Source organism: Hipposideros armiger, unplaced genomic scaffold (assembly GCF_001890085.2).
Source record: "Hipposideros armiger isolate ML-2016 unplaced genomic scaffold, ASM189008v1 scaffold_15, whole genome shotgun sequence".
In the NCBI taxonomy this organism is placed as follows: domain Eukaryota; kingdom Metazoa; phylum Chordata; class Mammalia; order Chiroptera; family Hipposideridae; genus Hipposideros; species Hipposideros armiger.
The window spans coordinates 7,288,628-7,316,335 of record NW_017731365.1 but is presented as its reverse complement, the minus strand read 5'-3'; the positions used below and the strand labels follow the sequence as shown (position 1 = coordinate 7,316,335).

The 27,708-nt window shown below is 41.0% G+C and overlaps 1 protein-coding gene across 5 annotated transcripts in view; it reads right to left on the bottom strand.

Annotated features, from left to right (window-relative positions):
* Positions 1–552: 552 nt before the first annotated feature.
* The window catches only part of KAT6B (lysine acetyltransferase 6B), a 190,097-nt gene continuing 162,941 nt past the window's right edge, over positions 553–27,708 (bottom strand). For all 5 annotated transcript variants that reach the window (XM_019626100.1, XM_019626090.1, XM_019626081.1 and 2 more), the window contains exons 14-18: positions 11,423–11,654; positions 10,936–11,095; positions 9,967–10,335; positions 7,498–7,789; positions 553–4,689 (exon numbers count right to left, since the gene is read on the bottom strand). In XM_019626100.1, coding sequence (XP_019481645.1) covers positions 2,147–4,689; positions 7,498–7,789; positions 9,967–10,335; positions 10,936–11,095; positions 11,423–11,654 — 3,596 coding nt within the window. In that variant the 3' untranslated portion in view covers positions 553–2,146. The remainder of the gene's footprint in view (positions 4,690–7,497; positions 7,790–9,966; positions 10,336–10,935; positions 11,096–11,422; positions 11,655–27,708) is intronic.

Sequence of the window (27,708 nt, the reverse complement as noted above, 5' to 3'; positions counted from 1 at the left end):
TCTGTGACCTGCACAACACCTGTTTTTTTGTGTGTGTTGAACCACTAGTGGAAAAGCAATGTTCTTTCTCCTAGAGGCATAAAATTTGTGACTGGCTTCATGGGAGAGTTGTGAGCACCATGTTTAGACACTTGGAGAGGTTGCTTAACGGGCCCGTTTCACATGGGTGCCAAGTCAATCAAGCATTCATTTCTCGGCCTGTTGCCTGAAAAATCAACTGTTTTAACAGTCAGACAGAACTTTCTCTGAAATCCATAAAATAATGTTTGAGAACATTGACTTTTTTTTTTTTTGGTCTAAACTTTTGACGCTGAAGAAAACATGCAATCACTCATTCACAACAGAGCAAAACGTTCACACCTTTTATAAGAAAATGATTTTTCCAACTTTCAATCCCAAATAGGGTGCTTTTTTTTTGTATTAATCTCTTTTAAAAAAATGAAGGTTGCTACCACTGTACTTGGTCCTAAGAGGAGTTTATACAGACTGTACAAATGAGGCAACTGGAGATTTTTGCAGAATCCCTTTGCAAATGAAGATCAAAGTCAAAAAGAAAAAAACAAATTCACTTTATTTTAAAGACAATGATTGGCATACAGAAGGTATGCACTAGCATAAAATAAACTTTCATGAAAAGCATTAAAATCCATTATAAATTAATTTATTAAATAGGTATTTGGTATATGTGATGGTTTTATTAGATAGTACTCTTATTTATTGCCAACCCCCTCCCCCAAAGTCAAAACAAATCAGAAAATCTCTTAGCTCCAATTTACACTAAATAATTTATTTTCCCAAAATGTGTTATGTGTTCTGAGATGTGACACATGATACAGTTCAATTGGTCATTCTCTATCAATCATAATATGACAGGACACAAGAGGCTAAAAATGGCTCATCATAATTTATTTTATGTTAAAATGTACAGCTTTTTTTTGTTTTTTTGTTTTTTGTTTTTTTTGAAGTGACTGACTAAAAAGAGAACAGATAAATACAAGAGTGTCGCTGGCTCCCATTTCATACAAGGATCACGCCTCTCCTGTTTGGCCCTTACAGTCACCCTGTACAGGTACAAAGGCTACAAAAAAGGAAGCAATATAAACAGACACAAATCACTTTTTTGCTTTTTTACATGCGATTTGTAAGCTTAGTTTGAGCTATTCACAAGCTACTTCTCTATTTTTCCTTAAAAAATAACTCCAATATTTTATAAAGATAGAAAAATCTACAGATGGAATGAAAATGTAAAGTTAGAGGCATTTCCATAAAATAGCAACTTTACACCAAATTCACTATTTTTTTTTAAATCCTGCCAAGTATTTGGACATATATGAAATGTTTCAAAACCTGACAGATAAACACTGAGATATGCTTCATTCAATAAACAGAAGTCTGCATTTATAAAACAGAAAGCTGCCTTTTTTCCCCAAAGAAATCTGTCACCAAAATGGAAAAGGGTCTCAACTTTACACCAAACATTTAGAATAAAACCCTTTTGACTAACCAAATGGGAATAGCTTTTATAGCTCTTTACAGTTTTTATAATTAACAAAAATATAGTTTTTTTTTAAACCCTCAAATTAGGGCACCCTAATCAAGGCAAAAAACTTAAGAAATGGCTTACTGTTAGCACAACACTTGTACAGTACTACAAAATGCACTGTCACTAACAAAGACATTAGCGGCATGCTGAAGTGTCACCTTAAACAAAATATACAATAACTGAAATGCTAAAGGCATTTACATGGAGTGGACAGGGAAGAAAACAAAAAAGCTCTAGGTTTAGTATTATCAAAAGAGATAATCTGGGGGGGCGGGGCTTGATATCCACATTGTTTAATGGAAGCAGGCACAACAAGTGGCTGCCTCCAATTATAGTCCAAAGAGAGGCCTTCCTTTGCAGAGAATTTCATATAAAAGTAACAGAAACAAAGGTACCAAATAAGAAAAAGGAAAAAAAGAAAAACAACTTGTATAAGGCTTTCTGCTGCATACAGCTTTTTTTTTTTTTTTTTAAATAAATGGTGCCAACAAAAGTTTTTGCATTCACACCAATTGCTGGTTTTGAAATCGTACTCTTCGAAGGTATTTGTGCAGGTCAACCCAATAGCGATGCCTAGGGGGTTTTGTGACTGCCCATTGTTGCCTACCTTCTCATGTAGGACCCATTGAGAGATTGTTTGGACATGCCCGTGTTCATGTAGCCGTGATGTCCGGGGGCCGTGTACATCATATTACCGTGGGGTGGGGTCTGCATTGGCTGCTGGGCATATGGCTGGGTCCCCATCATGCCCATCTGCATCTGCATAGGGTACTGGGGCGTTTGATTCATGTAGCCATGGTTGCTATGGTAGCCACTGTTCATCATCGGCTGGGACATGCTGTACCCATTCATGGCGTTGAGCGTGTTCATGTTCATGTTCACAGAGTTGACATTGTAGGCTGGGGCTGGCATCAGGTTCACACTCATGTTCATGCCTCTTTGCATGGTTAAAGTCCGTGCAGGACCCTGCATGGCTACAGTCTGAGAGCGGCCATAGATCTGTGACTGATGGGTGGCAGCGGCTGGTGACAGAGATGCCGATTTGGTTCTCATGGAGACGTGGCCCTTGCTGGCAATCTGGGTTTGCAGTCTTTGGCTGTGGGAGATGCCAATATTTGATGCAGCCATGTTCCGTTGCAAAAGAGGCGGTGGCAGGTTCATCGGAGGAGGAGTCAGGTTGGGGGGTGGGGTCATGGTAGCTTGTGCTTGGGGTCCCCCAGGGACGGAGTGTGGAGACTGAGAAAGCTGAACAAGCCCTGTGTTGCTTAATGGTGTGGACAAAGAGGCACTGTTTGCATAGGATGTTACAGCAGCGGAATGGCTGTAAGGCAATGAATGATCAATAAGTGTATTAGTTAACTGCTGTAGTTTGGCAAGGCTGAAAGTGGCTGACGGCTGTGGGTAGTGCCCAGCCCCAAAATCACTTTGACCCATTCGTTCATACAAGCCGATGTTGGCGTTGCCCGTCTCAGGGATCTCAGCCAGCTGCATTGGTGGGGTGAAATTAGCAGCCATGCTACACTGAGCCAGCTGCTGGCTGCTGCTCGGAGGCCTCTCCACCACACAGCCTTGAGGAGACTTTACGCTGCAGGTCGGGGGCGAGCTGATGCTGCTTTGCTGCAGCATGCTGCAGCTCCCACTGATGTTGGACATCTGCTGGGTGACAGCACAGCTGCTCTGTGTCAGATTGCTAGAGGTGAGGTTGCTATAGGAGCAGCTGTTCTGTGAAGAGCCATTTCCACAAATGCTGCCACCCATCGTAGAATCGTAGCTGCTTGGGTTTTCGTAGTTCTCGGTTGTGCTCTCGATACTGCCCAGGTCACTGAATCCGCTGTCTACGACTTGCTGTGAATGATCTGAAACTGACGGGACATCCATCATTGGACTGGTTTCCATGTTCTGCAAAGATGGCACTGAGATGGCACTTTGATCTGGGCTGATTTGGGCATAGCTGTTTTCCAGGGCAGGGACACTTGGACTGCTGACAGAGCGTACCGACTGGCCAGGGTGGGAATGGACGGACGAAACTGGGCTACTGTGGTCTGACTGTTGGCAATCGTCCAGAGAGGCAGCAATCTGTGGACTTTGGTCTGCATGGGTATAGTTCTGTAAGCTTCTACAGGCCTCTTGAGTCTCGGCACAATCTTGAAAGGTGTCGTCCTGTTCACTGTTCTCCTGGGTCAAAGACTGAACTGCCTGTACGGTCTCAGAGTCGATTTCCATGGTTGCTGTACTTCCCTCTTTGAACTCAGAATCTACTTCATCACTGTTCTTTTTGTCCTGTTTCTGGGCCTGTTCTTCAGGGGCTTCCTCATCAGATTCAGGTGCCGTTTCAGTGTCTCCAGCAAGCTCCTTAGGTTCACTGTTACACGAAGCAGCAAGGTCAACGCCACAGTCCATTAAGACCTCTGGTTTTGAATGGCCAGGCTGGACACTAAGGTCTAAAAAAGCCTCCTGGTTTTCCAGTACTTCTTTGAAGGCTTCTCTAGGGCGTTCTTCCTTCTCTGCTTCCACAGGCTCCATGTGACTCTCGTCTTCATCATCTGCATCATGACCTTCGTTGTGAGATGGCTCTTCATCTTCCTCCTCCTCCTCGTCATGATCACCCAAGTGCAAGGGGGCTTCTTTGTCTGCACAGACTTCTGGTTCTTCTTTATCCTGACCTTTAGCTCCACCTGAGTCTTTTTCTCCATTTCCTTCTTCCTCCTCCTCCTCTTCCTCTTCTTCCTCCTCTTCCTCCTCCTCCTCCTCTTCTTCCTCAGGTTTGATTGGATTGTCTTCCAGTTTTTCACCTGGTGATTTATGTGGACTTATAGGTGCGCATGTTTCCTCCTTCCTGTTTTCATCCCGAGGCAGCAGGGGTTCTAGAGCGTCCTTGACCTCCTCCTCAATCCTGGTGGGAGTGGGGCTGCTTTTGTCTTCCAGAGTCTCCTTCTGTTCTTCCACTGTCACCTGGTCATCAGGTTCCATGGGTGTTTCTGGTGGGGTGTACAAGTTCAGTTTAAATCCGGTCTTCCTTTCTTTGTTTGGCCTCCACTTAGATAGAGCACGCTTTGATCCTTTTGGCCACACTTGTTTGCACTTTAGAGGTTCAGGATTGTCTCTACTGCCTTCTTTCAAGTTATTTGCATTATCATCCATATTGTCTTTGCAAGGAGACAGAGAGAAAGGGGAGGAAGAAGAGGTTTTAGAAAGCATTACCATGAACAACTTGAATTCATTCCTCTAAATTAATTTGCAAGCCCTGCTTTCAATTTAACATTTTAAGTTGATGGTAAAGACATAATCAAAACGAATGTGGAATAATATTGTGGTATAAACTGAGTAAATAACTTAGGCCTAGGAAAATAATATATGCTATACACACACATACACGCACGCACGCGTACTCAACAGAAAGCTGTGCTCTTTATAGGAAGCACATGGCAACTATAGTAAACTTATTTAAGTTTAACGAACAAGACATTCTCTGATGCAAAAGCCTGAAATTCCACAATGTAAAAAAAATCCATATGAACATTTATAAAGCAGGAGATACAGGAGGGAGGGATTAATGCTAGCTTATAGACAAATCACCATTGTGTTAGAGAAAATGAATAGAGGCCTAACTCACATATCCATCCTGAGAAAGTGAGCTTAGGTTTACGGACAATTACTAGATTTAAATGATCTCAGATGATATTATTTACTTTGATGTGAATGTTCTCTCTGGCATAAAAATAAACTGTATACCTCTGAAACAAATGAATAAATAACTAAATATCCAAAACACGAATGCATCTGTAATCTACTACAGGATCATCTTGACACAAACTATGATGTATTTACCATGAAATTATTGAACATTTAAGACCCAGGTATTATTTTTATCACTAATTCTGTCCAGACTGTATTTTGGATCAATTTGCTGCTCAAATGTATGGCTTGAATATTAAAGTAAATAAGAAACAAACCGTAACTGTCAAGTTCATTTTAGTTCAGCTAATCTTATTTTTACTGTACATGTATACACACTTGACTACAAATATGTAAATATATTTCTATAAATATAAGCAAGCCAATAAATACATGAATAAATATAGATATAAAATATCCAAATCTCCTTAAGCTCTTTAGAAAATTAAAGATAATACTGGTCTCCTGGAGGGGTCAATTTAAAGGAAAAGCTTTACAAAGAGAAACAGTCTTATTAGGAGAACAAAATTTGGAGAATTTATTTTGGAGAACAAAAATAAGATCTAAGGGGTGACTGGTTAGCTCCGTTGGTTAGAGCGTGGTGCTGATAACATCAAGGCTGCCCATCCAGGGCCACTGTGAGCTGTACCCAACCTGAAAGAGTCAACTATGCCATTGTAGCATACAAGTAATGTGTAACCAATGACCATGGCTGTTCCCCAATAAAATAAATAAAAAATAAGATCTAATAATCAATGTGAAACACATTGCTAGAGCGGAGTGATTTCTAATCCTATCAGTGCAAAGCAGGGTGAGCTTTTAGCTCATTTATGTAGTAAGATGACACGTACACTTACCTGCAAGTACTACAAACTGGCTAGCTGAAAAGAACACATATGCGATGTAGACGGATCCCTTCAGAAGTGCAAAGTACAACACCCAGTTAAAAGACATCTCAAGACGTTCATTCCTATTCACACAGACAGGTAAGAGCCATGCCAGTGCCTCTAGGTGCCACATTCTTATTCCAACGTGCTACTAGACCTACCAGCTTTTATAGGAAGACCTATCTAAATCAGAAGATGAGTTTCTTATGATTATTTTTTAAGAAAGAAGATCCTGAAAGGAATTAGGTGTAATATGGCCACTTAGAATTTTTAAAGGCAAATGGCAGAAAGAAGAGAATGAAGGCAGTGACGATTCATTTACAGGCTCCTGAGAAGACAGCTAACAAGTGGAAATAAGGCTCAATTTCCATTAAAAAAAAAAATCTCTTGCCGCAGTTTGTTGTTTATGTGTATATGTTTGTTTGTTTAAAGAAACTAAGGAACAAAGCTTGGTTTCTCTATGTCCCGGGTAAGATGCCATTCCCTCAGCAAAATATTGTATGCAGCAATAGTACTCCTGTTAATTAAGCAAGTCAACAAGACACTTGCTCATGTTCTTAAAATCGTGGCTTTTCACAAAGTGAGTGATAACTTGTGGTGCCCAGGGAAATAAGGTGGCCTGTTCCCTAGATGGGAATACACTAAGTTTTGAATAGAGTCATTTCACAGTGAAGTAGAAAGACTGACCCACAATCCTCATGACTCAGCTGGGAACACAAGTTTCCAGACCAACAGGCAATGAGTGGCTGCTTTTAAACAGGGCATCAAAGACAATTCGCTGGTGTTTTAGTAGTTTTTTTAGAGGATGGAGTGGGTATCCCTTCCATGCAGGAACTATAAAATAGTACTTTAAAAGGAAGGACCATTTCCTGATTTCTACATTATCCTGTATTAACAAAGCTAATAGTGATGATTCTTGATAATAATATATCCTAAAACACCACTGATTACAAGATGCACCATTCATTTACTAATATTTGTTTTTCAGGAATAAAAACTATTGCATTCAATGCTCACATTGATAATAATATCTACCCTGATTTCAGACATAGTAAATTGGGGGGGAGCGGGGAGAGTACATGTTAGAATCAAGGAAATGCAGTGTATTTCTTATTGACAGACTTCAAAGTTTTTGAGGATAAGCCAATTTCTGGAAAGTAAGATGAACCCACCTAGAGGAATGTTCTGGCCTTAGAAGCTGTTTACCATAAAATCCACTTTCAGGAAGAAGGGATAGAACCTTTTATGAATGAGAAAGGACAGATGAGCACTTATTTTGGGTGGGTCCACACATCCTCAGAAATGCCTTTGGCCGTGACTCCGGTTAACTGCTTTTTGGCAGTACGGTACAGATATTCACAAGGGTAAGATTTTTATAACTCCTCCACTTACTTCTACAAGGGTCAGCATTCTGAAAGCAATGATTGTCTTTTCCTTCCTCTTCCTCTGTTTGTCTTTTCTTCCCAGGCTGATGTTGGAATGCTTTTCTCATGACTGGCTTCCCGCCATCTTCCTCCACTTCAATCTCACAGGTAGGCTCCAGCTGTGGCATTGGCCTCTCTTCATCTGAATTGTCAAAGGGCTCATTCAGTACTTCTGTCGTCTCAGAAATAGTCTCAGTGGTTACACTGCTGTTGATCCTCCTGCGTTTACGACCCCTTTTCTTCTTTAGTACAAAAGGCCTCTGAAATTAATTCCAAATGTAATACATAAGAGCTCATGAGAAATTAAATGGCTGAGTCGATATGCGGCAAACACATACTGAACACGTGTCTGAGACTCTTACACATAAAGACTTCTGTACTACTTTTGTACTTAACCTTCCATTGATGTCTAACATCCCTCTCAGGCTCTGACTACACAGGCAAGTGTTTTCCAAATAAAACAGTTGTTTACTCAAGCAGATACTGTGAGAGGGAACATCCTAGCAGCTTAACTGTAGATTTTAAAAACTAAGTTTGCTTTTCTAGGATATATTTTCCAGTGGTTCTTGCTGGCTTCAATATCCTGTACATCATAGCTATTAAGTCATCATGGACTCCAACGTTTCTATAAATGTTGCAATAATTAACTAGCCACTGGGTCACTGAATACTTGATAACTTTGTTCATGGACCACCTACTCCATGCAAAGCCCTCTAGGCGGTACGATGTTGCACAAGACTAGCCCCTCCTTGTTCCCATTTCATAAGACTTTAGGAACAATGAAAAGAGAAGAGGGAAGGGTACTTGAAGAAAGGATTACTCTACTGTTTAAAATGTTAACAGGGTCATTTATTGGTGGCTGCGGGGATGTCAGCAACTGATAATTTTACAGGATATTTTAATATAAAAGGCATCTAAAAAAATAAAAGGTGTGAGATGTGTCTTATTTCTATCAGATATAAATTTTTTTCTTCTAACCGCACTAAAGGTTGGCTCCCTTTATGACTCCCCATACTTGCAATTATAAAAGATGCTTTCCCAAGCAAACAGTATTTAATGATACAAAATTCAAAATAGGAGTAACAGGAGGATTTGCTGCTAAAATGCAAATCCATCAATAATGGGCCCGAAAAACTACTGAAAATACATTGTAAAGGTGGGTTCAAAATGTGTGGCTAAAACTCAAACTCTAGGTAGACTGTATCTGAGAATTATCATGTCTTACATTTTTAACTCACTGAATGTCCACTAAAGAGCACATATAAGCCTGATAATCATCATATCCTGTAATTTATGGTTATTATTCCCCCAGTTGGCTTGCCCTTCCTAATCCACTAGAATTTTCCCAAACATGAGTATAGCCAATATAAAGAGCTGGTTTCTTTAGGTTGAGTCCATTTATATGATGGTGTAGTCCATATGATGCATTGGGTGATTCTGGTTTTTGATGTTTTTAAAACAAATTTCTTTTTGTTATATACGTAACACACCAATACAACTTCCTTGTAAGAAACCACAACATTATTCATAACCCCGAAGTCCACTTTACGGGATGCTCCTTTCTCCCACCTTCCCACAGCTGCCCTCCCACTAGAAGATTCCAGGCTTTGAAGAAAGCACACTGACCAAGCTGAGAGTCAGAACAGCAGTTTCTTTGGCTGACATCACATAGGATGGCCTTGTAGCAGAGTCTTAACTTGTACTGTGTTATCTCCACCAGCCTTGGCTACACTAATACTATCCGATCCCTCTTCATGCCACAGATAGAAGCTGAAGACAAAGATATCAGATCTGGGCTGAGCAGTTACCTAAAGACAAAATCCATTTTTTTACCTTCTGCACAGGGTGTAAGCAGAGAAACCACCAGGCTACTAAGATATGAGAAATTTCAGTAACGTGTACTTGGCCACAAATGCAAAATATCAGCATTCAAATGAAAGTCCTAACAATTCTAGACTAAGAGCAAGAAAAAGAAAGAGAATTAGGAGTACTGGGCTTGGAGTCTGAGCGTTCATCCGGTTCTCGCTCCTTTTTAATGAACTGTGTTACCTTGGACAAGTCTCCTAGCCTCTCTCAGCCTTGATGCTGGTGTTTTCATCAAAATTCCTTGAAGGGAGGTTTAAGTGCTCTCCAGGGCCCGTTTCTGTTCCCATAGCCTGACTTACTCTAGCCCCACACACCAGCAGGTGGCAGTAACTACCAGACTAGAAAGCCAGCCTGCCCCTGGTTTCCTGTCACCACACTAACAAACCTCAAAAAGTAAACACAATCATGACTGCAAGATAAACGATGATGATATATGATCTGTGGGACTGGATACAAATAAACTACATCTAAAGACTAGAGAGTGAAACAAATACTAATAGAATGTTTGCAATGACAATTAAGATTTGATTGAAACTGACTCACAGACTGAAAACCTAAACAAGACACATACCTTTCTCTTTATGGCAACTGACTGTGGTTTAGTTAATCTTGGAGGAGAGCTATGAATATTTTCTTCTTCCTCTTCTTCCTCATCCTCTTCTTCCTCTTCCTCCTCCTCTTCCTCTTCTTCCTCTTCCTCCTCCTCTTCTTCCTCTTCCTCCTCCTCCTCCTCTTCCTCCTCCTCCTCTTCTTCACTGCTCTCTTTCGACAGCTCCATCAGTTGCCCTCTCTCCCCTGCCACTGGCCGGTTCTCCGGAGAATGCAAATATTTATTTTTCGATTGTACTTTTGCAGGTGATTGCCTACTGTTAGCTCTAGATGACAGGATTTCTTGCTCCTCCTTTTCCCAGCAGCTAGCTTGTTCCATTAGCCGCTCAGCCTAAGGTGGGGGGAGGGTAAAAATGGTGGGCCAGTGAGAGGGCAGTTATGTAGCCAGAACCTCTCAGGATCAAAGGCAAAGGGTCTCTAAGTCATTTCTGATCAGGCCAGCCAGCCAGCCAAGCAACATCCCAGCTGCATCATCTCAGGACTCTTTGACATCAGTTAGGATAACAAATCAAAGAAGATTGGGTTTCATGGGATATTTAGCAGTATTAATGATGCAGCGAATTGATTTGAGTCCTTTATCACTACATTACATGCTCACTGGCATGGAGCACTTTAAGCAAGTTCATAAACACAAAGAATCGATTGACACTGCAGCCTTGGAGCTCAGTACCAAATTTGATCTGATTACATGCTGTCAGTAGAGAAAAATGCTGCTTTGTGATCAATGATAAATGTTTCATTTTTCATACTCAATTCAATAAAATTATGATGTCTTACCATGCAACCTCAGTTAGATAAATTAGTGCCATATCATTTCACAAGCCCTCTCTACATAACCAAGCTTTTGACAATGATGTTAATGACTTTCTTAGCTTACGAACACTACGAGATGGAAGTTACACAACTTAGACTGAGGAAGCCCATCATTTACCTCTTTTTCAGCTTCTCGCTCTTCTTCAGAAACTGCCGCGTTAGAAATTAAAATTGGGGTCCACCTCAGGCTCTCTGGGTCGAGTTCATTGGACCGGGAACAGGTTCTCAGCTTTTCCATGTGGCTCAGTATCAGCTTTTCCCGTCTAATGATAACAAATCTGTAATGTGAGGAGGCAGAACAAAGTGCAATCAAAAGCTGAAATTTCATTTCACCTTCACATAATGACATACGCTAGCACTAATATCACCTGGGTTAGAAAAAAATCAGAAAGCTCGTCAGTGAAGAGGTAGCAAACGGAAATCTGACCAGCAAAACAGTGTCATTTCCTTTTTTTTTTTTTTTTTCTGTTTTAGGAGAAAGGTTTTAATAATACCATTGGGGAAACCTCTTATTTTTCCTGGAATGACTCTGCCTGACTCCAGGGATCCTTTCTGGTGTAGGATGCTGAGAGGCAGCCGGGGTTGCCCAGGGCACCCATGCTCACCTGCCATCCCTCTTGTCAATCATGTGCAGGTGCTGCAGGGTGGTGGCGATGTCATGTGGGCACATGCCCGTGGCTCTGCTGATCGCCTTGATGCTGATGTGCCTCTCGTGGTGGTGGTAGAGATATTCCAAGATGACGCTCTTCCAATAGGCCAGGTAGGACAGACGGCCCAGGTCAGAGAGAGGCTTTTCAGGAGACCCTGCTTGGCCTTCTCTTCTCGAAAGCAAATAGCCTGGGACAGAGAAAGCAGAGTCAACCTCACTGTGCTGTTTTCAGGTGTGGGGGCAGGGACCACTCGAAATAATATAAGTAGCAACAGAGCAAAAACATTACATCAGAGAAGGGCACACATTTTATGTATGCAGTCTCTTCCCGGTTATAGTGATTTGATCTCCATGAAGTTTATGCTTCCGACTCTTTCACGGTGGCACTGTGTCAATTCCTGTAGCTCGTGGTAGCATTCCAAATGTACATCGTGGCATATTTGACAAAACCAAGGTTGAAGACACTACTTCTGATAAGTCTCAGCGTCCGAGTCTCCCCACCAGCTTTACGTTCTTTCAAGAAGTAAATGTCAGGCACTTACTCAGAAATCCTGTCCAGCGACCACCCCAAACATTAATGGGCAAGTTGTCTTCCGCAGGAAGGACCTAATGACCCTTTGACAGCTGGGTCCCAATAAAAGAGAGGGCCTCTGTCGACTCGGATTCTATATTGCTTGTTACATTTAACTAGCAGGCTGATCTGAAGCTTTGTTTTAGGACTAATGAAAGAATGTCTTTTAAGTCAACTGCTGCAACTTACATCAGCTCCACTAGCTCTATTTTCACCTATTTCATGGAAATTAATTTATAATCCAACCCCAGAACACTGTTCCTACACATGAAAACAAAACAACCTCCTTAAAGCACACTGTTTCATGTATACTCAGAAAATCCCTGAGCATGGTAAGCTTTTGAATGTGCATTTTACAGCATACTGCGAAGGTTCTTTGGCAAAGGAACTTTAAAATGAGAAAAACTTTAAATCCACTTGAAGGTAATAAATGAAAGCTGGTGGCTGTCTTGGTAATTAAGAGCCACTTATGGGGCAGGGAAGAAATGCTCTGTACTAATGGTGTCTACCTTGTTCTAATTATCTATTTCAACAGCCTCACCTTCATGAACTTCCTAAATTTAAACAAACATCAACCACATACAGTAGGTGGCAGCAATTACAAAATCATGCTGCTCTGCAAACCTTTTCGGCATTTTTCTTCTTTATCTACATTTCCAAAATGGCTGCATTCTCAAGAATTTTCTCAGTTTGGGATTTTTTTGTTAGGAAAAATGCTTCTGATGCATTTTCTTGCCTCTCAGAAATCACTGTAAATAATGCAGAAATACAGAACAAGAAATCTAACCTGACCCTGGAGCAAAACAGCATTTTGCATTTTGATGGTTTTAATCTGAATGCCATTATAAAGAATAGGCATATATTTAACTTAAGGTTTTGCTCAAGTTTTTTTACTTATTTGTCTCTTTAATTCATGTTTCAGTGCAGAGAATCTGACTGAATGCAAAAGCACCACAAAATTTTACAGTCAAACCGTTGTGCACGCATCATTCGGCTGCACGCAGAGGCTTTCAGGAGCAGTGTGTCAGTCAGGAATGCTAACGTGACGGCCACTGTGCCAAATCCAACCCGTATCATGTCAATATGGAGAAAAACTCTCTGTCACCAGAGTACAAAGGGTGCCCAAATCTCAGAACACACATAATTGGTGCATCCATCACCTGCCTTCTAAGTGCTTGGAACATGCTGAGAAATTTACCCAGTTAGCTGGAGGTCCCAGCTCTACGCTCCTGAGGGGAAGAGAACTATAGTACCCTGGATATGGAGCTATCCCACTTTTGTCCAAGAGATCCCACGATGAAAAGTCCCCTGCAGTGACTGAAATTCCCTAGCCCCTCACTGGTTCTTATCTGAGCCCCACAGTTGGGGACAGAAAGCACCCCCCTCAGCCTAGCAAAAAGATTTTTCTGCACAACCCAAATGGTCAGAAGGTGAGATGTGCCCCCCCCACCTCCACTCCCGCCCCCACACGTTTCCCCAATATGATGAGCAACCTTACCCAGGAAGCACAGGTATTTCTTTGTTCTGTGCTCTCTTCCCACAATCCCTACTCTGGGCTAAGAGCAAGCAGCCAGAATCCTCCTGCAACATATTTGACCTAGCTGTTAATGTTTTTACACCCTCAGGTAGTACAAATACACCTTATCATGCACTGCCTGAGCCACCGTTGTTTAGGCTGCTGGAACTATCGGGCAACTGGGGGTCTGCAGAGAGCACTTAGGCAGAAACCTTTCAGCACCTTGTATTCCCCCCATGTTAAGTGGTCATCTCCGGGGACGCTCCCATGGACACAGCCTGTGACTGACTGATGCTGCCACGGACGAGTCCTGGGACCTGAGGGGGCAGGGGAGGCAGCATGCGAGCCCATGAGACTTTCACAGCAAACACCCCCACCGTGCTTGTGAAGGCTACAAGGCAGGGAGCTCTCAACCCCTGCCAGGAAGTGATACTTTCCTCGGTGCTGGACAAAAACTGCAAACCCAAGCTCCCACCAGAAAACATCCGGCAGGGTTTCAGGGCTGATGTGCACCAATATAGCAGAGCACACAGGCCACTGTCGGTAGGTGTTACTGCAGCTAGTTTCTCCTCCTCTCTGACCCTTGAGGAGCTTACGACAATGAAAGGACTTACGACAATGAAAGGAACTCACACTTAGGCTAAGAGCCGTCTGTAAGTCTACAAAGTCTCCTTCCAAAGGAGAAATGTTTGGTGTAAACGGAATAAACTTCAACAATCAAAATGCCAAGGATAGATTTCGGGTTTGTTACATGAAACCACTTGTAAAATGTTAACATATACGGCTGAGAAGAAAAAGTGTATCATGTCTACTCTACTCCATTTGTGCATGAGGTTGATGTAATATATAATTTAAATTTTTCTTGCAGCAGGCACTTTCCCTCAAAAAAGCTGTAGCTCGTGGCACTTCACTATGCTGACCTTCATAACATGGAATGTTTTAAAGAATGAATTTCTTACCGTCTCATGTTTCCTTCTACTTTTTCTAGGCTCCTCAAATAATAATTACTATATAGCCTATTGACAGGGTAATTTTTGGTAAGAATGTTTACTTATTGAGTAATTACAGAGATGTGGCGGTTTAAGTTACAGCTCTTAAATTTAACTTACCAAAAAGATTCCAAATAATTGACCTAAGATGCAGGGAAATATAAAGCACTTATCGTGGAAGCTGGTATATTATCCTGAAGCATCTGAAACAAGTACAATACACCCCTGGTGAACAGGTTCCCAGGGTGCTCGAACACCATTCCTTAACCCAGGATACTTTCAACCAGAAAACCTGAACTATCCTGGGGGAAACCTGGCTGTTCAGACTGAAAACGTGATGTTTTGATGTTTGAAGGATAAATCCTAGTAGCAGCAGTATAATTAATCGCTGGTGTATTACTTTTTTAAATTGTGAAATTATTCCCTTTAAACTGACTGTGATCCAGAGGTGCTGGTGAACAGCACTCTGCAAATTGGGAGTCTTGTCATTGAAAGCTAACTGGCCTGGAAACCCCTCACCCACATCAATTGCCTTGATACTCATGAAATCTGGCTTCCTCTCGTTTCACAGGAACTGCTCACCCAGGGGAAGGTGAGGTCTGAGTTTCACTGTATGAACCACACACTTCATTCAAAAGATTACCAAGGTAAACACCTTGCTTCAAGGCTAACCTACTTGTAGTAAGACAATCAGTTGTCATCATAACTAGCCCTGATCCCTTGTGTTTGAAATGGCTAACTCCTTCCTCTAAGGAGAAAAAAAGTGGTACAGTGTTCCCTTCCTGTAGACGGATCCATTAGGATAAGGAAGGAACTATCTAGACAAGTTCAAGATTTGTTTTTACAAACCTCAATTCCCAAATTAATTAAACTCCCAGCCTCTCAACTGCAAGGTTAACCCTTTTTAAATATGAAACATTCCTCCCTTTTAAACTAGTAATATTTCAAGATTGTAGACTGGACCAGAAATGGAATAATGTTCTTAGGCCAAGTGTGTGGACATGGATAAGGACGTACCCCACCCCCTCAAAAAAAGCAGCCCCATCCCTCACCCATGCAAGCCTTCTTCATCTTCTACCACCTGGAGCCAAGCCATACGAACTTCCTCAAATACGAAAGTATCCACTCTGGCAAACTATTGCCAACTCCCATCTGTCTGGATTATGTGAGTTTGGGGAAACTAGCTGCTTTTAGGGGGAAGATAATCTTCAAGGATTACACACCTTTCATAAGACACCTGTTTAGCTCAGCAAACCCTGCCGAGAGGCTTGTATCGGTAGACAGCACTGGGTTTGCAAGCCAGGGATTTATGGCCGCTCTTGAGAAGAGGAAATCCGATGGCTCCAACCATGTATCCCGTGATTAGGGATGGAAATTCACTGGTCTGCACTCATCTGTTACTGGTTTCTGGGGTTAAGCGGCTCTGTGACCAGGTGGATAAATGGCATGATATCAGTTTAAATAGTGATAAATAAACCTGACAAGCTATTTATGTCTCCTCGCTGAAATTCCATGGTGATTTTGTAATCAGGTAAAGGAGGAGGCTGAACCTTACCCTCCCATTGTTGTAAGAGGTCAGGAGTATTCCAAATGATCTGTGACCTGCCTGGACTCTTGCTGCTTGCTGTTTATGAAAACATACAGATGCCTCCTAACAAAAATGGAAAATTCTGAATTTTTGAGATATTTTCTATTTTAAGAGATTGGTTTTGAAAATGTAGAAGTTTAAGACATCGCACCCATAATTTCATGGGCTTAAAGTAATTATCGAACACCTTAAATAAATACCGCTTGACTTCTCGATCCACTTCCTATAGACCAGTGGTTTTTGGAGAGGAGGAGCAGACCAGCAGTATCTCCTGGGAACTTGGTAGAACTGCAAACTCTCAGCCCTGTGACTTGGAAAGTTTGGGGGCAGGACCCACACTTAGCTTTAACAAGCCCTCCAGGTGACTGGTGCCCACAAGTTTGAGGACCGCTGCTCCAGGCTCTGCTGTGGAGCTGCTGGTTCTGAGGAGGACGTGGAAACCGCCTTGTACAGGAGAGCCACTGCACAGACAGTGGTACTACAGAACCTCAGACAGGTGAGGAGACCTCACCTGGTGGGACAGAACTGGAACAGGAACCTCCAAAACCCCACCAGACAGAAACTTAGCTACAGGTCACTGAGTTGCTGAGTGGTTTTGTCCACTGGTTCTGTGGCTATGCTTCTCGACCTTCACCTCTTGTTGCATCTGGATTCTGATTTGATAGGTCTGGGGTGGGGCCTGAGAGTCCATTTCTAACAAGTTTCTATACCATGAATCTCGCTTGAATAGCAAGGGTTTATATATTAACTCAGTGGTTCTCAAAAATTTTGGTCTCAGGACTTCTTTACATGTAAAAAACTTTACTTAAGAGTTAATGTTTATAAGGGCTATATCTATTAATTTTATAAATTTGACAAATATTTATTAATTCATTAAAAAACCAATAACCCATTATGTGTCAACCTAATTTTTATGAAAAATTACAATTTCTAAAATACAAAAAAAAGCAAGAAGAGTAGCACTGTTTCATATTTTTGCAGATCTCTTCAATATATAGGCTTAAGAGAAAACAGCCAGATTCTCTTATCTGCTTTGGTATTCAGTCTGTTGTGGTATCACAGGTGGTGAAATTTCCTGAAAATTCCATTGCAGACGCATGAGAATGAGAGTGAAAAGGACAAAGAGTATCTTAGTATTACTCTGAAAATAGTTGTGACCTTGCAGATTCCCTGAAAGGGCCTTAGGGATCCCCAGAGATCCCTCGACCAAACTTTGAGACCATCTGCATTAAATAAAAGATGAGAAGAATTTTAAAAAGTTGGGCAACAAGGCCACAGGTACTTTAACACAATATGATATTTATTGAATACAATATGACAGATCATAAAAGGCATTATAGCTTGGTTAAGTGCAAGGGCTCTAGAGCCAAACTGCTTGTAATGGAATCCAGGATCCACCATACCAGCTGTGTGACTTTGGGCAAGTCATTTAACCTCTCTGATTCAGATCCCTCATTCATACAATGTGGAGAACAATCATACCCACTGCTTAGGGTTGTTATAAGAATTAAATGAATTAATACAAAGCATAAACAGTGCTTGGCATATTACGGAACCCCTATGTAGTGTTAGCTATTATTATTACTATTATTATTATTCAACATATTGAATGGATGAAATCTCAAGGTGATCATGTGGGTGACTAGACATCTTTTATATAGGGGGAAGAAATAAAATTTAGACAGCAGGAAGGAGACAGACTACAGAGTCAGGCTCAGAAGAGCTACCTCTCTTTTCCTACTTTCGCCTGAGGTACCTGAAAACCACTCTGTTCACTCCACTGCCTCAGACAGTTCTCCCCATTCCTGCCCCACCAGCCCAGCTAACCACTCAAATATAATTAAAGGAAGAAGCCATGAAAAATAAATTTATATATTGTGCCTTAGGAATGATCTCAGGAAACTGGCAACTGAAAGTTCCCAGCAAGCACAGTTCTATGCCCCCCAAATTCCCTTTGGCCCTTAAGTCCTTCACTTCAAGGTTACCCTCAGGAAACAGCAAGCCAGTCAAACCACAACAACAATGACTGTTGGAGGGCTCCAGCAGAGCCCAGAAACAGTCCCTGGACAGATGAAACAAAGACCCAAATATTCTAGAAGACCAAGTGTGTCCCTGGGAAAATGGCCTGAACCAGTGATGCCCAGAGAATGGAGACTGTGCTTAGGGTTCTTTGGGGAAGGAAGGCTGGCTGCCCTGGGTCGCAGACCAGTCTTTTGAAATATCTTCCTTAGTTGCTAGTTGGGAGGGGGTGGGGATAAAGGAGAAGGGGAAGGGATGAGACAATACAAATTGGTAACTACAATATGGCCTCAGGGATAGAAAAGGCAGTCTGGGGAATATAATCAATAATGTTGTAAATATTTCTTAGGGGGCCAGATGGACTCATGTCTTGTTAGGGAGACCATTTCATAGACGGTGTAGAGGCCTGACCACTGCACTGTATTTCTGAAGCTGATGTTGAATAATATTGTATGTCAACTATAATTATATACACATGTAGTCACGGGACATGGAGTAGAGAGTGGGAATGGAGTCAATGGAATTGTAATAGATAAGCATGACATCGGGGGTGGGAGGGCAGTAGATGGGGGAGGGGGGTTGTTACTTTGTGAGGGTGAAAAGGATAACTATTGCATTGTTCTGTACACCTGAAACTAACAATAAAATAATAAATAAATAAAATAAAATATCTTCCTTCTCAAAGGTCCCACGAGCTCCTCAGCAGCCTGCTCCAGGGCTGAGCTTTTTCTCAGTCGTGCACAGGGGCCACTGATCTTTCTCACTGAATCCTCACTGCCCCCCAAGTCTACTGGGGAGAGGAATGGAGTCCTTTACACTCCCTGGGATGGAAGGTGCACGGTAGGGACATGACTGCCCTGCTGGTGGGATGCATGTGTGTGTGCCCAAACCTATAGCCCATGCCGGAATCTCCAGACGAGTTCCACGGTTCTGTGAATGGGTATGAACTCCCTTGAAGGGGTTGGCTATTCTGTGTGTCAGTCACCCAGAGAAAAGGTAGGTGCTTATATGAATTCACGAAAATGAATATCGACAGGGGCTCAGGGGGCAGGACTGGGGACTCTCCTCCCTCCACCACGCCCGTGTATTGAGGAGGGTGAACACCTGTGAATGAGCTCCTGACGTGGCGGGGACGGACCAGAGACAGACCCCTGGGGCACAGCCACAGGCCAATGAGGAGTCAGCGGTATTTTTATAACTGATAATGTAATTCAGTGAGAATGCCTCTTTAGTTCTCCTTTTTCTATCCTCCAGTCTTGCCCAGTGGTTCTCAACCCTGGCTGCACATTAGAATCACTTAGGGGCTTTTAAAAAACCATGGGTGTCCCACACGATCTCAACTCTTGCCTATTTTGGGCCGGTCTGGGCTCAGGTGTATTATGGGTTATATTAAGCAAAGGGTCTTAGGGACTCTACCTTGGCCAGAATGTTAAATGGGGGTAAAACACCAATCCTACATTCTCCATTTCTGCCACCCTAAAGGGCTATGTTGGTAGCAGTGGTACCTAACGAGAGATCAGCAGGAGGTAACTCTTGGGGTTTCGGGAAATGGAGGTCTGTAAGAGTTGAGGCTAGGGAGGAGATGGTCACTCAGTACAGAGAGCTCTGTGATAAACTTCACAGAAGTTTCATTTGCTTAAACATTTAACTGAGGAATATTGTTTATGTGTGGCATGTCATCTCACCAGCAAGGTCCTGGTCTGGTGTATTAGAAGAATATAATGTTTCTAAGAAGATGACCATGTATGAAATAGATTTGGTTTCTCAATTTTCTTGTTAGAAAAATGAGTCACCTCTGTCAAGGATAAAATGATCACGGAACTAGAGATGTCATACTTTGTCGACAGCATTTATTCTCAAATTAAAATCATTTGGGGAAGGCAAGAATTTTTAAAAATATCTTGCCTTAAATATATTTGGGAAATAACCAGATCCTGTTACAAATCTAAATAAAGCTCTGACTGTCACTCAGAAGCACTTTCAGGTAGGTAACATAACGTACCCGTACCACAGCCTGTGAAGCGACAGGAATTAGAGATACATGTCAGAATAATGGCCTCCTCTTTGGCCTTTTTTGATTTTGCTCAGTTCAAACAACTTTTAAATTCTGGAAAGCTTTAGGAAAAACAAATTTACCAAAAACAATTTTTTAAAGATGAAGTAATTTGGTATTTGACAATGATTTCCTCTCTTTTATAAATAGGCAAAAGTCCATCATGGAGATTCAATCTGAAAAACTTTTTCAGAAACTAATTTACAGTAATTTTTCCAAGTTGAAACCTGGATAAAATTTCACATTTAAGTTACAAAATCCTGGTAATAAGAATTTACCATTGGAAAGTGATAAGATTTGAAACACTGCATTAAACACACATACACTTCCAATAAAGCATCTGCTCCAAGCAATTAACTGTGTGTTCTCTTACTTCGCCTGTAAGGCCATTCTACTGTTGATAAAACATTATAATTGACCTTTTCCTTAAATAAACTACTAAAAGCAAAAACTGGAGTTTCTTTTGCCCACTTTAATAGGTCTGAGGTTCTGCAGGGGCAGCTGAGATAGTTGGTTTTAATATCTAGTCATCTGGCCTAATTCTGGCCAGCCGACTGAGTTTCCATCAGCATGGACATGGCCACTATTTCAGAGTCGAGCTTTGGGAGACAGGATGGGTAGAAGAGCAACTCGCCTTTCAATTAGTTCTCCCACAACCCCCATAAAATACTGTGTGTGTGTGTGTGTGTGTGTGTGCGCACGCGCACGTGTTGTGTGTATTGTGTGTGTACCAGCTATAATTTTCACAAACAGGACAAAGTATGTTGTAGTTCCCATTCTGGGTGATGAGCTTTCACACAGCAAGACTGAAGAAAAAGTGGGAAAACAACTGTCTAAAATTTTTCTTTGTTTTCAAGGCACATTTCTAAAGGGAATTTGTCAGGCTTTGAGATAACTTTCTAAAATCAAAGCACAGCCCCGCACCCAATCTGACTGATCAACTAATGTTGAAAACATAAGGTAGAGAAACTATCTCTAGTTGTCCTCAGGTCATCTGGACAAACAGTCCTATTCTACTGGTGTACAGAAATCGAAAACTTCTCTTTTCATTTATTTTTTATTTATCTCCCATAAGCTTTCAAGCAGGATTGGAGGTAAAAAGCCTCTGGCAATAAGTGGTGGTATCCCCACAGGGTTACTGATGAGACCATTTTGACGGACATGCAGCACATGCAGGCTGGGGGTGCAGGCGGAGGTGAAATGAGGTGTTCAATTAAGGGACTAGCTCATTTGCCAGTGGAATTGGTGTCATATTGGTATCTAGCCTTTATTCTTACAGGAATGTTCAAGTCCAAATTGGCTACAGTTAGATGCTAGCTGTTGGAAAAACAAAAACATGGAATACCAACACTAGCAGCATTAAAGATATCAATTACTACCCTTTCAGTTAGTAGGTGGTACCTTTCTCCAAGTGTGCTGTTTAGATAGGCTTCCTAATACTGGTAGTACTTCGAGTTGAGACTTCAGTAACAATACATTAATATTAGCACAGTTCTTGCCAAATGTACCAGTATTAGCCCCATGAGCCTTTACACCGTGTGGTCACTGTCAATCAAAGAATCTCCATTCAACTTTCAAAGGATTGGAATGGCTTAGTAGTGTGTTCAACAGTTCTAGGCACTCTTCTAGTTAGGTTGTATACAGACACTACATTTTCCAAATTTAATAAAGAAAAAAGCTCTGGGAGTTTAATTTGTTAAGTGGTACATAACTGAACACAAGAACCACAAACTACGTAAATAACAGGAACTCAAATTGACATGGTAACAGCTAAAGTTCATTTTTTAAGAATCAATTCAATATGCTACATGCCGTCAATCACACTGCAATCATCACTGACAAATCAAAGTATAGCACAGATACTTCTGGGGGTCTATACAACTAGCTGGAAGTGTGTGATTATGGACAAACAGATTGAAACTGTAAATTATGGAACTGTCTCTTGTAATTACCCCGCTTGAGAACCAGAAGAAACTTCCTGTATAATTTTGCAGGAGAATGAGGATGGAGATACAGAATCGCTTTTTAGTTGGTTTTAACCCTTCAACAGCTATTTAATTACGTGTGATGAGGTCAAAGAAAGTTTATACTTAATTTATGAAAAGTTGGCAGGGAGCTATTTCAAAGTAATCCTCTGGGAAGCTCCAGATTATTAATGGAACCCGATGAGCTCGCTTCCTCTTCAAGAAAGATTTATCTAAATTATCTGGTAAAATAAACCTTTAAAATAAATTCGCAAGCACCATTCATTTTATTTCCCTCTAAAAACATCCATTTTGGTCTGCAAGTTTTTAACTGGATGCAACTGAGAAGCTGGAGGGGTAGAAGGCTGACAGAGTCCTCAGATGCATCGTCTGCTTTGGTAGGGGAAAAAAAATCTCATTAAACTTCCTTAAAGTCATGGGGAAAAGCTCCGACACTGGGCAAACCACAGGGCAGGGCTTCTAATTTATGAACAGAGAATCATCTTCTTAAGAAGAAGGAAGCCTGTTTTGCAATAAATAATCAGCAGAACCTCGTTTCAGCATATTCTAAAATATTCTAGCCTTTTTCTTTCCCTTTCTTAAAATCTAACTTTTAACATCTCTTCTCTTCTGTAAGCACTGTTTCTAGTGCCTAAAAATCTACCACAAATATTAGAACTGCCGAACACCCAGCATTCTAGGAGAAAGGAAGGGCAATTTACTGCCCTTATAGCGTCTGCCAGTATTGCTTTCATTCATTTTGGACCTTTTAAAAGAAAGAAGGAGGAAAAGAAGAACAAAGAGAGGGAGGGAGGGAAGAATGGAGGGAGGGAGGTAGGAAAGGAGGGAGGGAGATAGAACATGAACAAGAAAAGTTCCAATACTGCAGTGTCTCTTCTTTATCTCTTTGGCCTCTCTGTTCCACATTTTCTCTTCAGTCCAACCCTATTCTGCATGACCATTTTTTGTCTGAATCCTCTATTTTAGCACCATTCTGTTAACATACAACCCTTCAATTATGTTTCTCTAGGTTTAGGAGTAAAAGCATAATTTACAGGGATGCTGCTTTCTATATTCAATGCCTAAGAGGAAGGATTCTATAAATTTCAGTATATTTCCTTCACATGGAATCGGTTCCGCAAATTCTGACATGGAGTCGATGCCAATGCACCAAATGCCTATGTACTGACATTTTTACCTTAAAGCAATAAAGGTGAAATACTGTATCTCTTATTTTTTTTGTAACTGTATCTCTCTTTTTAAAAACTACTAATATAATGCTACCAATAAATCAAAAAAATTTTCCAGGGCCGGCCGAGTGGCGCGATGATTAAGAACTGGCTTGGGACGCCAGAGGGCCCCGGTTCAGATCCCACATATCAGGGCCAGTGACACTGCCCTCCACAGCTAAGATGCTGAACAACAGCTCAACCTGGAGCTGGGCTGCCGTGAGTCACCGGCGATGGCGTAGGCTGCAGCCCCTGTGGCAGTGGGTTGCCATGGGCTACCATATGTAGCCAGCAGCCGCAGTGAGCGGCCGTCCAGAAGCCGGCGACTGATGTGCCTCACCAGGGAAGAGCGCAATGATGGTTCCAACTTGGGCCAGTGAAGCAACGTCCTCCACAACTAGACTGAAGAACAAAAACGACAGCAACTTGTCTGTTCCCATCCCCCCAATTCCCCAATAAAAATCTTTTTAAAAAAAAATTAAAAAAAATTTTTTCCAGTTTTAAGTTACAAAAATCTAAGCTCCAAGTCAGATACCATACCGTGTGGCCTCTCATTCTAAGACCATCATTTTCTTCAAAAAACAACAAAAATGAAACACAGATACGAATATTTACACTAAACACACAGCTTAGCGAATTATTGTAAGGCAGCTACCTTATAACCATCACCCAGGATCAAGACATCAAAGTTTGCCAGCTACCCCCAAAACCCTTCCATTTGTCACATCCTAATCACCCGTTTCTCTCTCATAAGTAACCACTATCTTGACATTTATCATCAAAATATCCCCAGGCACCAGAGTCTATATCATTTAAGTCTCTTTTAACCTATGGGTTTTCCCCTTCCACCCCTTTCTTTTTCTTATAGCTTATCTATTGATGCACTGGGGCCACTGGACCTGTAGCGTTTTTCACAGTCTGGATTTTGCTGATTGCACACTTGCAATGTAGTACGGTTTGTTCCTCTTTCCTGGGTTCCTAAAAATGGCAGCTGGATCCAGAGGCTTGATCAGACTTGGGTCTGATCCCTTGGCAAGACTACAGGTGGTGGTATGTCCTTCATCAGGAAGCACATAAGTTTTGGTTGTCCCCCTTTTTGCAATGTTTCCTGCTGTCCATGTTCAATGTCTAGATCCATTAATTCATTGGCAGTATTCCAAACTGGTGATGTTTTAATTCTAATTTAATTTGTTAGCTGGAATCTATTTATAAAAAGATGCTTCCCCTCATTTATTATTTGATTACCTAGTTGTATAGTCCATGCAGGAAAGCAGGTTAAGTGTTTTATTTACCAGTTTTTAAGATAATGAACTGGTGCCTATCAACCTTTAAATTTATTTTTAAATATTTTGAACATATGAGTTTAAACATTTGATGAGTTTCAACCAACTGCAATTGTTATCTTATTATTATGTTTATTGTCCAGTAGGAGCCTCTTTAAGTTGAATCCTGAATCCTTCTGACAAAACCCTAATAATTTTTTACTCTTTGCTGTCTAGTATGAAAAGGAACACTCCTTTTTACAGAACAAATTCTCTACTTCATTTTAAATGATGATTCAATTTCCCACAAAAAAAGACATATACAAATATATTGTGTAAAGTGAGGTCTACCTGTATTACATTTTCTCAAGATTTCAGCAACACTTTTAAAAAAAATCTTCTACTGTATCATCACACTGCATATTTTTTTCAATACGGACAGATGGTTACATGCATAACTGAGTTACTTTTAACCCACTCAACTATTTTAAGCACTTTATAAACATTAACTTAAAACCATTTTGGTGAAAAAATGAGCTTCTCTCTGATGTTAACTCATAGCAGGATTCAATATAAATAATTACAAAACAGAGGTTTTTATATTGGTAAACATGAAAATGTAATACTAATATTAGAATAAAAACATGTTAACCACAAGCCTATAGGGGAGGAAAAAAAATATCAGATTCCTAACCAGTATTTTCCTAACAGAATTACAAAGAAATGAAAGAAAATCTTTTGCTTTACCCAAAAAAATTAATGAAAAAAAATTACAACTAGCTGAAATTATAAATGGATTGTTCAGAAATATCATGAAAGGAAATTTGTTTCTTAGCATATTCTACTTCAAACATAATGTCTCTACAATAAGCTGGAAAATATGTGTAAGGGGAATAATTCCCTTGAAACCAAAACCAGGTATAGCACTAATTTCAACCCATCAGAACAAAACCTCTCTTGATCTTGTTTTGATAACAGAAAAATGCTTTCCCTTGCATATACCTAACTGGGAAAATAGAAAAGGGAGGTGGAAGCATTTCCTTCAGTGCATTGGTTAGCCCGTGTGCACCCATCACGGTGGCCTTGCCTGGCTGAGATGAACCTGGTGTGTGTCTCACCATCCACCACTCTGTGGGCAAGGGCTGGATCATTTATCCTTATGGCTTCATCCCCTAGGCTGACCCTGGCACAGTTTATGTAAAGCATGTTTGCTGAAGGGAAGGGACGAAGAAATCAGTGAGTGAGAAAAACAAAGACTGAGAGGAAATCTGAGGTCTAGCACCAATTCTGCCAGAAACTAGCTGGCATGAATCTGGTGGGTGGCAGTGACGCAAAGAAGAGGACTGATCAGATGTGAGCACTCGTTTACTTATTTACTGCCTCAACAACCCTTTTTTGGGCCCACCCACTCTGTGCTTGGCACTGTGCTCGTGGCTTGGACTTCAGCAGCAAACAAGCATCACTAAGGTGCCATTTGCTGCTGAAGATCAGGTTTTTTCATACTAATTAACGGGATGGAATCCACCCAGGAGCAGGTTTCAAAATGACTCGCTGTGAATGCTGGTCAATGTTAGGAATCCAAATAGACAAAATGTTTGTAAAAAACAAACTCCACCTGTGCGCCAAAACCAGAAACAATTCTGAGCTATGTAAGGCAAAACAGTAGCTGCAGATCGTATGTTTCATATTTACAATGTTTTCACTGAAGCAATGAATACAAACTATTCTATAAGCGTTATTTATTTGCTCTTATTTATGACAAGCTTAGTTAAAAAAAGATACATAAATAAATCGTTAGCTGCACTGCCTCGTGCAATTCATTTCAATACACTCAGTAACAGTCAACCTTGAATAAATCACTGAGAGCTCCATTTTCAACCTTGATGTTATCTTTATCATATTAAAATATATACTTCAGCTCAATGTAATAAAACAGTCACGACAAAGGCTTTTAGTACAACATATGATATCAGCATTACTATTTCTTATTAATATTATAGTAAGAAAAATAACCATTTTCCTTATTATAAACTAGAATTCTATTAAAATATATGTCATCATTATGACTTATTACACAGGTCAAAACATGTCTTCCAAAATCCAGCAAAAGTCTGAGGATACAGTTGCTGGTCCTATCTTCCAACAAGTGTCACGGCGGAGCTGGGGGTGGGTGTTCCTATCTTAGAAAAGACTTTGAAGGACTCAAGCACCATTTCAAAAGTGTAAGTTATTATTCTTTAATGACTGCCTTGACTGCGCTCACCCAGGGAGAAGAGCTGCTGGGAAAGCTATGCAAAGAGAGGAGCTCTCTTGGCAGTTTCTTAAGACTAAAGTTAGAATTTTCCTTCCAAAATAAATGCATGAAGAAATGAATTACTTGGCAAAAGTAAGGAAAAGATAAGTGTCTCTTCAACCAACTATGTGTAAATGTGAATTTTGTCACAGCTCTCTTTTCTCTGCCTAAGGTTTGTAGTAGATAATGACAATCTTCGTTCTGATGCAACTTAAATAATCCTAAGATAGAGGCTGCACTTGAACAAAAATGCCAAACTTTAAAAGAAGGCAGGTATACCTGTCATTTGGAAGGAAGTAAACCACAGCTGACTGATTATGTTCTAATAATATAAAATTCTTACTTCCTAAGAAACACACGTGAGAAGAGAAAGTGCATTAAGAAAGCTCTTTCCATGGCAATTCATTTAACATTTGTTCAATAAAAAATAAGCACCTACTAAATGCCAGGCACTTCCGGGGAGGAAAGTGAGACTGAAACAGAGAACAAAGTCTCTACCCCATGAAGTTCACTCCTGGTGAAGCAGATGGACAATAAACAATACACATATAAAAGACATATGCAACTTTCTATATGACTTTGCACTTGCTCAGCCTAGGGCATTTTTTTATGGTCAGTGCCACTGAAAACAAGAGAAAACTATTAAATAAAAATTGCGGGGCCGGCCAAGTGGCGCGATGGTTAAGAACTCGCTTGGGATGCCAGAGGGCCCCGGTTCGGATCCCACATATGAGGGCCAGTGACACTGCCCTCCACAG